Source organism: Trachymyrmex septentrionalis, unplaced genomic scaffold (assembly GCF_001594115.1).
Source record: "Trachymyrmex septentrionalis isolate Tsep2-gDNA-1 unplaced genomic scaffold, Tsep1.0 scaffold190, whole genome shotgun sequence".
Lineage (NCBI taxonomy): Eukaryota > Metazoa > Arthropoda > Insecta > Hymenoptera > Formicidae > Trachymyrmex > Trachymyrmex septentrionalis.
This window is the reverse complement of record NW_017305072.1, coordinates 404603-418175: the sequence shown is the minus strand read 5'-3', so window position 1 is coordinate 418175 and position 13573 is coordinate 404603. Positions and strand designations below refer to the sequence as shown.

The window sequence follows — 13573 nt, the reverse complement described above, 5'->3', positions numbered from 1 at the left end:
ACACACACACACACACACACACACACACACACACACAGAGATTATTTTTGAAATATTGTACTTTATACTTTTATAAAAATATTATACACTAAACGTAAAATTTCTTAAATGTCACACAGATATGATTATATAAATTCTACATTATAAAATTATTAAAAATTTGCCGCAATTTTTTTTAAGAAGAATTCTTTTATGTTTGATTTATATTGCCTCTATTATATTAGTGGTCTACAGATCATTTTATTTTTATAATACAAGTATATTGTTCGTTCTTTGATAGCTCACTAAAGTGGAAGCAATCATACTCCTGTTGTGAAAAGCGAAATATTAAAGTCTCAAGAAATTCTCTGTGTTCAATCAATAATTTGGTCAGTAGATTTCTTATCGTTGATTACGATCGTTTTTCATCTAACTGTACTGCGTTCATGTTATGGATTGTTGAAATGATTAGTCGATTATTACCTTTACATTGTTACAATACTGTATTGATAGATTTCTCTAATATCTCTAATATGCATCTTAATCAATTATATCCTTGCTTCACAAATAAACATTTCTATTAATATTAAAGTTAATAATTATTAATATATTCTACTTCTTTTCAAATTATCTTAAATTAAATCGAAAAAAGCGAAGGATTAATAACTCATTAAAAGTAACATGTTTATTAATCCTAACTGGAACATGTCAGTCTTCGTGACCCTTGTCATGACCTCAGGACATTTTCTTAATTTTTTAATAGTACGGTGTTTTAAAATAATTTTATGTTCTATAATCTTTTTTATTTTTTAATTCACTTTCATTTTATCCATATAGAATTATAATACTATATTCATGCTAAATTCGAATGTTACAATTTTTTATATAGTTGAAAATTTTAAAACTTCTAAAACTAATAATAAAAAATGTTAGTAGGTTTCAAGAACTCATATGTTTATACCATTACAAAAAATATGTATTTCTATTATGATCTAGGTTGATACAGCTACTGCAGTCTGTTGAATAAAACATACATATTTACAAACATAACTTTAATATCTTTTTTGTTGATCGTTATTTGTTGTCACCATTTTGTGTTTTTAGGAGATTTGATAAAAATAGTAACTGTGTTAACTTATGTTTATAGTTAATACAGTTTATACAGTAAAAAATCAAAATATAAAAAACGTAATATATTTCGTGTGTTATTTTACTACATTAATTATCGCTGCATTGTTCAGTTGGTGCCACCATTTTAGAAAAATTATATCTCAATTATTTTATACTAACACACCTCGTCAATTTTTTAATTTAAATTTCAAAAATAATAGTTAATAATAATTTCTTTGCTGAAAAGGCAACAATTTGTTTATATAAAGCGTAATAATGTTACGCGAACGTAGGACATACAAAAATTGCTCTCCACACAAACGATATGCTTAAGAATATATATATGCCATGATCGGAATAAGATAAGTGGATGATAAATGGAATGCAACAAATAATTCACTTATCGGACGATGTAGATAAACTGTTGGATCTTCTTTGCTTCCAAACTTTTTTTAGCATTGTTTTGCTATCTTTTTCCTCTATGTTCTTGGTACGCATCCTTCTAGTTTCGCTCGCTTCACACAATCGCACTATCTCTATCACTTGAATGACTTTATAATGCACTTACGCTATCACTCGAGCGGCATACATCACCATACGCAACCAACCGGATGAATAAGGAAATAGATTAGATTACCATAATATTATTATTGAATTTTATAAGACGTTAATGACATTGATAAATGATATTGTGGACTAACAAACGTATACGAGATAATCGTTTGTCGTTCGACACGATACTCGTTTGCACACGATATTGACTTTCAACGAACGGAAAGATGTACAATACGGAAAATAGTGAATTCCGATGGGAATAGCTTGTGGCTATCTCGATGCGAATATATTTTTCGAGAAAAAAAGTAATCGTGATGTAGATAGAATATGAGGCTCGAGCATCGTTTCTCTAAGTTTTCAACGAGTGTTTTGCAGTAAGGACAATGTAACACAGTGAATCATTATTCTTGTTGTTTACTAACGTTAAATAAAGATGGAATGATTCATTGTGTTGTTACACTGTGTCTGCTGGAAAACGCCTAATCTTTACTTATGATTTACATCAATGAAACGATGAAGTGCAGAGAATATTTTAGGTAAGCGACAGATGCTACGAACTGACATGCAGTATATGCCAAATAGGACGTACTTGGAGATATTGAATATTCTTCGTACTTGACGTGAATGCGATATTGTTCAGAGTCATCATGTTTCAAATCTCGTACGGAATAATGAACATATCGAAACAATCAAAACCCTTCAAAACCCTTTGTTTAATTCGACATTCTCGACACTCATTAACACGCGATATTTACTTTCGACGGTAAGACGATAAGACACACGATCGGAAATGGCTCATTAGCCACTTTAGTACGTGCACATACTGCATATTTCATAGAAGAGAAACTAACTGTCACGTAAACACTAACCTGAGGACTTTTCATTAGATGACACAAGTCAATATCAAATATTGCTCTTTATTACATAAAATAACAAGAAAGGTAAAGCGACATTTGTATTGACTCGTGTCACTACCGCTGCGTTCAGAAACTTCACTCGAGTGCATCTAGGGACGCGTTCAGATTCCCACCCAAGTACTCTCCTGATATCACGTCATCCTTGTTTAACATTCATTGAGCAACAAGAATAAAACGACATCTGAGTGACACTCGGATGGGAATCACATAGCCCAGAGACTAAAAGGAGGGAGTATAATTTTTTTATGCGCTAAATGTAGGTATTTAATAAAATAGAATTTCTACAATATAATTTTTTATTGACAATTTTTATTAATATAATTTTATAAATATATAATTTTAATGAATGAACAGAAGTTTTATAATCTCAAAAAGAGTACATGTATCCTTAAAAGAGCACGGCTGGTAATCCTAATTTCAAAAGACTAAATAGGAAGAAAGTGAAGTGGATCATAAATCCATCACTGTCTCTGTGATGATAGACCATCTCAGTACGAGCAAGCCTTTAAAAAAAAAAGAAAGAATTAGGCAAGACATAAACGAGATATGAACACTGCTTCTAAGAACTTAGTCTTTAAGAATAAAAAAAGAACAAATCATTTTTAGATAAGCAAATTTCTTGAGCAAAAGAATCAAATATGCATTGCCAAATGCAACACATTTTCAAGGAACTAAATAAATAAAAGATATAAGATTACCGATCAAAAATTCATCAGTGCTTCCATGATAGGACTGAGATATTGAAAATTTGGAAACAATGAGAAAAGGGAACGACTTGCCGGACGACCTTGGTGCATAAACGCAATTTCAAGAAAAATAGACTAGCTGAAACGAAACAGGAGTCTTGAACGAGGCGCGAGTGAGGTTCGAGCATTGCTTTGAAAATCGTAATTAAGAGCTTTATAAAGTAAATAAAATACATACATTATATAAAGTCAACCAAGCAACAAATACCACAAACTGAAACGTGACACGTGAAATGCGTTGCATTGTATCAAATATTCTCCATATTTATCTTTAAAAACTATTAAGTATCAAAATTTTTATTGAATTTGCAAATCTAAAATATTATTGATGCGGAGCTAAGAGACAGTTTTCAAAGGTTAAAGGTAGAACAACAGAATCGAATTAAATTAGAATATCAAATAACAAAATCAAAAAGATATAATCCATTTAGATATTTAATGATATTAATATTTTACATTGTTGTGTTAGTGCAAGATAGTTGACGAATGATTTTTTGAATTAAGAATGTTGCAATAAACTTGACAACAAAATAGCACAAAAGAAACGTTTTGTTTTCTCTGTGACTGTGCTAAGTATAAATTTAAAAAACAGCTACTTTATCAAGTTTACTAAAACAAAAAATCGCGAATAAAGTTATAAATTAATAATAAGCAATAAAAAAGCACAAAATTAATGTTTTATTTGATTGTGCTGCAGTGATTATGCGAACTTAATAAACATTAAGTGTAATATTTGTGCGATTACATAATAAATATTTTTTCACGATTTGATACATAACTCCATAGATAAAATAGATAAGTATAGAGTTAACGCGTTTTGTTACTTACAAATCTTGCAGTATTCTCGTAACAACGTAGGAGAGCCAAAGTTGCTGACACTGATATAGATATGACGATCGATTCTCCTACACTAGGAAAAGTTCCAGCAAATTTTCATTTCGTCGAAAAGTTTTCGCGGCCCATTGAAACTTTAAGAAGATTTCGCAGTACGGCTATTCCTCAACGATGTATGTTAATTTATGTGCGAACTGCATTAGATCTGTAATGTATTCAGTATTCACTTCTCGAGTGGATCTAGATTATGCTTCGATCCATCTCGCTCAGTGTGCTATTTTTTTCTCGCAATATAAAATAACCCGCGAAGGATTATTCCAATCGCAAAAAAAATGCCATTTTTAAAAATTATATGATACTGACAAAACTCAATTTACAGTGCGTTTTAATAACTCCCTAATGAATGCACTTTTAATAATGCAGGGAACAATATGTGTAATCTTATTACAGCACATACGCAAGTTTACTTGATCTACTTTATTTTAATTACCGCGAGTGTTATTACAGCCGTATAACGTATAACGAAAGCAAAACGTTATGGAAGAGTAAAATATTATGAACTTTATACTTAATTTTTGAAGTGTTCCCCGAACTTTTTAATAATTTTATCGTATCCAGGTTAAAATCTACAAGAAACACTATTCCTTTTACTTATCTTTTCAGTCTAGAAACTCTTTAACATTCCCCTTTATCAGAATTTATAAAAATATTATTATGCACCAACAATTGCGAATTTGTGATCGATAAAATAAAAGTAAAAATAGTTTTGTGGCTCCAAGAATGAATTAAATATAAGTAAAATATTTCATATAGGCACTTTATTTATATTTGATTTATTTTTGAAACCATAAAACTGCTTTTATTTTTATTTTATAAATCACAAATCCGTGATTAGTGTGTATAAATAATATTTTTATAAATTCTGATAAAAGAGAATGTTAAAAAGAAGTCAATTTCTACACTCAAAAAAATATAGGTAAAAGATACAGTGTTTTTTTTTTTGTATATTCCGAGCTAGATACGATAAAGTTATTAAAAAGTTTGGGGAACACTTTGAAAATTGAATACGAACATGATGTATTTATCCAAATTTCAATATTCTTGCTTAATTTTCAAGGTGTTACCAACGCCACGAAAGTTTTAATAACTTCGTCGTAGACAAAAGATCAAAATCTGCAAAAAAAAACTCTATTTTCTTTACTTATACCTTTTTAGGCAGAAATCAACTCCTCTTTAATATCCTCCTTTTCATTTGTGATCTATAATTTTACTCCGTTCGAACACTTTTCAAAGCTTAAAGTGTACATTTTATTTAGATAATAAGAAGAAAATCGTTTGATAAACAACTCTTGCTGTGTATTTAATTTTAAACAAATATTTTTTAACTAATACTTATGCACGCGCTTTCAGTTAACAGAGCACAAAGCGACGTAGTTTGTACTTTTTACCTCGTTATTTCTATTTCAGTCATGAAGACAATTTTATGTTTCCATCTCGACAAGCTCGGCAAGCTCAGCGAAGTCATAGTTCGAGAAACGTAAAGCGATGTAAAACCCAATTGCAACAGGCCCGATTGAAGCAAACTGGGAAAGTCGCGAAAATAATTAAGGACGTTTACAAGTTTGTATGAGAAAGAGAAAAAAAAAGAGATTCAGAATGCGCATTTCTTCTCTGTCTCACTATCATCGAGCGTTCTTCGAGTAGGGCGATCGACCGAGCTTTGTACATTAGTTAGTACCCTTTCTTCTCGACTGAATTGCCCATTGTTCGAACGAAGCGGACGAAGCTGTAATCAGTGCGCGAATTAGATGTTTCGAAATTAAATCGGCCAGGGCGAAGAATGGCCGCGACTGGTCTTAGTTTACGCGGTAAGATATAGAGCGAAGACGTCGGGAATTCGCCGTCGTGGAAAAACAAACATACTACTTCGCAAGTTGTTGCAGTAGAGACGCTTGAACGAAATTTGATGAAAGAAAAGCGACGGACAGAAAGAGAAAAAGAGAGAAAGAACATTCACGGAAAATGCGAGTTCTTATTAGCTCCCTCGCTTCCCACGCTTTTCCAAGTCGAGAAACAAGTAGATCGTAAAGATTGTGCTTCGGTTAACGCTCGAAATCCCAAGGTGGGGTGGTTACCAACGCGATGATGCGGACATAAAAAAACAACTAGCGCGCCATGGATGCAACTTTTTACGCTCGTCTCTTCTCTTGTGGATGTTTCTTATAATCGTTTCTGAAAATCGAAAGTCGGGAGAGATCTAGGTCGAGGTTTAGATTGTAAAACGGAACCCTCCGACAGACCGTGCAGGGTGATTCGACGTTTTGCCGGATATATAAGACAGATAATATCGATTCATAGGAAAGCTCGGCGCGCGGAGAGGAGCGACGCGTTCAATTATCGGCGAAGCTTTTCGGCTCGAGCAGCTGCAGTCTGTGCTTCGGATATCGATTCCCTTGCTAGGATATCACGTAGGATTGGCGCGGCGATTCGAGAGAACAACTCTATCTCCCGCCGACTGTCGCGCGGATAACGTAGGACCGTCCCTAAGCTGTTATGTCGCGTTTATGGGTATTTGACATTGATTCCGATTTCGCGGCCAAATTGGATTAGCCCGATTGCAAGCGCGAGAAACGTATATCGCTGCACATCTGCTTTCTGAACTTGAGACAGAGAGAGAGAGAGAGAGAGAGAGAGAGAGAGAGAGAGAGAGAGAGAGAGAGAGAGAAATTGGCGTATCGGTACTGTACACGTATCAACCATCCTGCCATGCTCCGCACGCCAACTTCGTCAAATATTTACCAGGTGCAAAGTACGAAGTTTACGCTTCACCTGTTATGGCACGCGCGCACTTTCATGCGACGCTACGCGAGCACGTTGCAACAACCGCATAATCGTTTCGCTAATGTAGGTATTCGTCTTGATATTTTTAAACAAGGAGTTGTGGCCGTAGAGGGCAATTCGTTTAATATTCACGGATTTTTATCGCATGTTTACTGTTACGCTTCCAAATATTTCATAATGATAAAAGAACTAGATATTTCCGTAATATTCCCTGTATGCTCACACGCCTCACACTTATGCAAATTGCAGATTAATAATATAAGATAAAATTTTTATGTTCAAAATTCACGGGAAAAGAGATTGTTACGCATAATAAAATTATATATATATATATATAATATTCGGTAAATTTAAATCTATTAAAATATTTAATAGACTTTTTATTTCCTATGCAATATAGAATCTTATCATTATTTCTAGATGCACTGTGATATAATAAATATGTAGTCATAAATATTGTAATGTAAACCTTAAGATTGTTTCTGTTTCTTGAATAGCTTACTAAATGTAAAGACCCGTCTCTTGAATAGCTTACTAAAGACTCGCATTCGAGCTAAGTATATACATGTATAACAACCCAGAATCAATAATCTCTAGTAGGGTATATCTCTTGTTTCATGCATTCGCATCGAAGTATTCTCGTGAGTATTCCCGACTTCGTTAATTGCTAATTATAGTAGATCATAAAATATTAACGACGAAATCAAAGTTACCGTTATCGGGAATGTGTATATATATCGCTCATTAAGAAGAACAGCAATTAAGATTCGCCAGTTAATCGAATCCAACGAAAGAAAAGAAAAGTTATATAAGTTCCAAACCTCAGATATCCTCCGAAGAATATCAGGATTACATTTTTTTTCTATCGCGTTCTGACAACTAGACATTGTCTCGAATAATATCACCGATTAATGTGCGCTGCTCGGGTTCTTTGATCATTCTATTCTAGGTGTTGACGCTACTACGTCGTATTCAAAGGGCTTTTCTGAGACACCAAACCACAGGCAGTTTATGTACTATATACGACGCTAATTGTCACTTCTTTGGTCGACATTTCCTTAAAGGCTTACTCGTGTTACGCTCTTGCGCGCAAATGTTGTTACTGACGTAACCATGTGAACCTGAAGCCAAGGTATCCGTATAATACACGCATATATATGCAGTATACACACTAAACTGCTATTCGATTTATGTATACATACTTCAGTCGAAATCTTGAAAATAAATTATTAATATTAAATGTTTTGAATTGAAGACTTTTTTCACTGCGGCAATATTTTAGTAATATTTCAGGAGTTTAAGAAAAATAGTCTTATAAACTTAAAGTTAAGAAACTTAAGTTCAGGTTTATCTTTTATAAACTTTAAAAAAGTTACACTACACACTGCTCTGTATTGGATACTTAAATTTCTTCAGTTACATGTTAGAAAAATCAAAATATATGAAAAATATATCTTTTTAAGGTAAAATATTCTACTTTTTTTAGATATATTATGTGCCATATATACGGCGCATTTGACTTTGATAATATATTATTAACTATTTCATTCATCCGAAATGAAGTTTCTACATAGGTAACACATTACTTTTGAATAGCAGTTCCGGTTACTAAAAGATCATACCGTACGTTATTGTAAATTTAAATTGCGTTAACCGACCGTGACGTCCTTAATACATTTCCCAAACGGTCGGTGATGTATGCTCAGGCAGGATGTTCTCCATTTCCCGCCGCGGCTGGGAGTCAGGATGACGGAACGGGCGAGGTTGGAAACGGGCGGATGACGATTAACGAACGATTATTAAGGTAGACCCTTATCGCGGTAATTGCGCGGAATAAATTCAGGTTGCGGACAAATGAATGAACGAATGAACGGACGGGCGGACTGAACGAAAGAACGAATGAACGGACGAACGAGCGAACGAACGAACGAACGAACGAACGAACGACGAAGACGACGGCGCGGCGCCGTAATTTTCTGGGTGGACGAGCGTTTGGATGACATGCTCGGTTTCTCACATTACTCTAGCTGCACTCAGTTAACCGACGCGACCGACACGATAATCTTTTTAACTCGTCCGTTAATCGACGTTCGGCTTCGCACCCTTCGCACGTAGGGAAGCCACTGATAGCTCTTAGGGGTCCGCGTTCCTGTTTTGACAAACGCGCCGGGCGACCCGTAAACGTCGATGATAGAGGAAATACCGTTCAACGGAGAAAGCAGCCGGGAATGCAGCCAATTCCGAGCGTGATTTAAATTGAAGTTTGCTATAGCTTCCCCATTTTGAACGGATATCAACGCTTTCATTATCATAATATAAATGTTAATCATAAACGACGAAACATTAGTCGTTTATTAGATAAACATTGGATTATAATGTAAATGTATTAATTGAACGTATGTGCGAATGCGGAATTGGCGGATCCATGAGAGAAGCCGTGGCGACAATGAGCTCTCTCCCTTTGGAATCTTCTCTTTTTGTAAAATATTTGTAAAATGTTATATACATTTTTAATATTTTTATATAGTTTTTAATTAAAACTCCTAGATATAAGAAACAGATTTCATTATACTATTTTTTGTGTTAATATTATTAAAAATAAAACGTTTTGTAAATTATACATTTAAATAATACTTTTTCAATGTAATAATTTAATATTGTATCTTTTCATATTTGACCTTGAAAAAACTTCATTTGCGGCGTGCCTCCTCCAATAGCTCCCTCCTTTCACTTTCTAGACCCGCCAATGTGTGAATGATTTATACATTATATATGTATATATAAGATTTTGATATCTATAAAAACAGATTATTATTATTTTTATCTTTTGAATTGCTTCGAGAAATATCTAGTTCCCTCAATAAAGACTCTTTTTGACTCCAGATACTATCACGTTCTATCGATGTACGTAACATGCAGAGAGAGGGACTTATCCCGACACGTACGCTGATTTAAGGGAATTCATATGAATCGATTCGTAATAAAAGGAGAGGAAGCAAAGTCACGCGCGCTCATAAACGTTCCCTCCGAAAACGGATGTAGGGGATAATAACGCTGCGAGATCATAATTACTGTTATTACATCTCTGAAACGAATTGCCATTCTTTATTATCTCGCTATCAGTTCTCTCTCATATGTTTCCACTTCCTCCCAGCCCATTTCGCAGCGTGAACGCGTAATTTTCATGTTTAAATTCATAAAACCGCTAAGCGCTTTAACACTTAAGTGAACCAATTTCTCTTTTGAAACGATATTTTTACGTCCCGATTGGTCAGCTGGTGAATACGTGAACAATTTTTATTCGCACCGGACGCGAATAATTAACATTCGTTCACCTTGTTCTCATATGTGTACTCACAGATTACCTTTTATTATTCTCGATAATTTTTTTTCTACCTACCTTCCACACCCTTTTTCTCTCTTTTTCTTTCTCTAAGCACCTATTTTTTTCTCCGACGCGTTTCATCCGCTTCCTGCTGTTGCGCAAACGATAAAAATACCTTGCGTGATAAATAAAACAATCACACACCGTAATCCTTTTGCTCGGTCGGCCGACGTTAATCGTCGATCGATTCTACACGCACGAGGCGCAGATAGAGAGGCACATGAAGGTAGGAAGGAAGGAAGGAAACGAGACATGGTTACCATCATTTCCGGAACGGATGCCAGAGGGAACCAGATAATTGTTGTTTCTGTTATGTTCGTATGGCCAACCAGGCGACTGTATGCATGACGTTTTATTTATCCCTGGTATCACCATAAAAACACAGTACTTTGTAGCAGGACAGTATCACTTGTATCTATGCATTTGTAAACCGCGCACAATGAGAATAATTCAGTGCAATTGCTGTACTACCGGAATTATTCGAGATAATTATCTCTAGTACACTTAAACCAGCTGCAAGCCTGTCACGTGACAATAATAAGCTAAGATATTAATTATACGCTGAGTAGTTTGCTAATGCGCAACTGATTACCAATCCATTGCAAGAGTTAATTAAAATTTAAAGATACTTATATATGGTAATTGACAATTTAATCAACATATAATATTAACAAGAAATATAATTAATAAAATTAATATTTAATAAAAAAATTAATCAGGCTAAGGAAAGATAAAGGTATAAAGGTCGAATTTTATAAAATAACAAGGCAAAAAATATTATGTACCGTGGAGTATAATTGTATCCAAACTTATAAAAAAATATAAGATACAAAATGAAGTAATAATAGGTTACAGGGTAAACTCGAATATTATGATCATACAGAAAAGACGGCTATAGACTAATTTCTTCAATAATTGAGAAATTTTTGCACTCATTTTAAAAGCTTTAAGAAGACCTATGGTCATCTTAAATCTTATTCGAATTTACCTTACATATAATAATAAATTACACAATAATAAACTAAGTTATTAATGTTTAATGCTAGATTTATCTGGAAACAGCAATGTATATAACGATATATATAACAATTGCAATTAACGATAAAATCAATGTATTGATTTCTACTAGAGCATTTTCAATATTAAACTAAGTCAAATATATTGAATATGATTATAGAAATTGCACTAAACATTGGAAGACAATTAAAAATATAAAAATTGCGATCATTATTATCTAAAAGGCTCGTAAATCTTGCTACGTCATTATTACTTCTCATACGCTTTAATAATTAAAACATGATATGTGTATACACAGCCAATGTAATACGATATGTGATAGACACAATAGACTTTATGAATATTGTAAAATTACATTGACTATACTTATTAATGTAAAACTCGTAATGTAAAACATAAAAATTCTCTTGTCAAAGAGTAATAAATCGCCCGTTTTGGACCCTCTGTTATATTTATGCCCTATATATTTAGTATTTATTATTATATTGTATTTTATATTTCGAAATATTTGCATTTCACTTTTATACTCAAATTAAATCAGTGTATAACGACTTTAATGGGCACCAGTGCGCACTAGTGCTTCTAATCGAATTCGCTATTAATTTCAAAAAAAATTCTAAAACTATACTCGTGTTATTTTGATACAATTTTAAATACGTTTAAATATACAGGGTGTCTCTGCTTTGCTTATGTAGTGCCAAAACTGCTACAGCGGCTTTAGCACATGGAACCGATTTCTATATTTATATACAAAACATATTTCTACGTTATTTTGTGTATGACGGTTTTAATGTGTACCAGTGCCCACTAAGTGCGTCCAATCGAGTTTGCTATAAATCATTTCGAATATATAGAATAAGATCGGATGTTATGAGCACTGCAGGTAATATGAGCACCCTTTATATTTTTGTAACCGTTGATACTAGTAGTTCCAACTGTTGTAAAAAGATGCATCTGTCTTCGCGACATTCGAATATGCGAAGTTTGATCTAAATTTATGTATTTCAGATATTTATCATATTAAATAAGTAGGTTTCTTTATTTCTTACGTTTTTTCCTCTAACTTCACAAAGTCCCCAATCTACATTGAGATAAGATATTTTGTTCTGCATGTTAATATTTGGGGACAAATCGAAAATGTCTAATAAACATATGTCCGATTCCGAAAAGTTTCGGAGCTACGGGATATCAAATTGAAAAAAAATATGAATCATAATAAATGTTGTTTAATGTTTATTATAACAATAACAACCAGACATTTTCAACCTGTTTCCATGTGCTAAAGCCGCTGTAGCAGTTTTGGCACTACATAAGCAGAGACACCCTGTATATTTAAATGTATTTAAAATTTTATCAAAATAACGCGAGTAATTTTCGAAATTTTTTGAAATTAATAGCGAATTCGATTAGAAGCACTAGTGCGCACTGGTGCATATTAAAGTCGTTATACACTGATTTAATTTGAGTATAAAAGTGAAATACAAATATTTCGAACTATAAAATACAATATAATAATAAATACTAAATATATAGGGCATAAATATAATAGAGGGCCCAAAACGGGCGATTTATATTACTCTTTGATAAGAAAATTTTTAACATATTAAATAAGTAGGTTTCTTTATTTCTTACGTTTTTTCCTCCAACTTCACAAAGTCCACAATCTACATTGAGATAAGATATTTTGTTCTGCATGTTAATATTTGTAAAGTAAACAATATTGAGCCATTCTAACTTCATAAAGTCCCGAGACCATTGTTGATTGATTATGTAGACGCGGGAGTTTTTCGGATAGGTATGCATGATCGTATATTATGAGCATCTTCAATATTATGGTACACTGAAAAAAGAGTCTGGCAAGGGATCAACCATTATGACAATCAGTATACAATATATTTCTTTAGAAATACATTTGTGTACATTTTTTAGCAGTGGCCTCCCTTAAAGTTTGATAATAGCTATTAAATGTATGATAAAATAATGCTAATTAAATATTTGGTTAATATAACCAAAAATAATGTTATTTTTACATATAATAAGAATTACCAAACTGTTACCATTTACTTATTAAATATATAATACTTATTAAATATTTGTAAATGTAAGATTATTTTTTGCTTATATTAACCAAACATTTGATTGGCATTTATTTTAATAAAATTTTTCATATATGCAATAAATATATATAC

The 13573-nt window shown here is 32.9% G+C and overlaps 1 protein-coding gene across 3 annotated transcripts in view; it reads right to left on the bottom strand.

Annotated features, from left to right (window-relative positions):
- LOC108747065 (tetraspanin-9-like) overlaps positions 1-8072 on the bottom strand; it is a 47550-nt gene extending 39478 nt beyond the window's left edge. For all 3 annotated transcript variants that reach the window (XM_018484311.1, XM_018484312.1, XM_018484313.1), the window contains exon 1: positions 7804-8072. In XM_018484311.1, the coding sequence (XP_018339813.1) occupies positions 7804-7869 (66 nt within the window). In that variant the 5' untranslated portion in view covers positions 7870-8072. The remainder of the gene's footprint in view (positions 1-7803) is intronic.
- Between the last annotated feature and the right edge of the window lie 5501 nt (positions 8073-13573).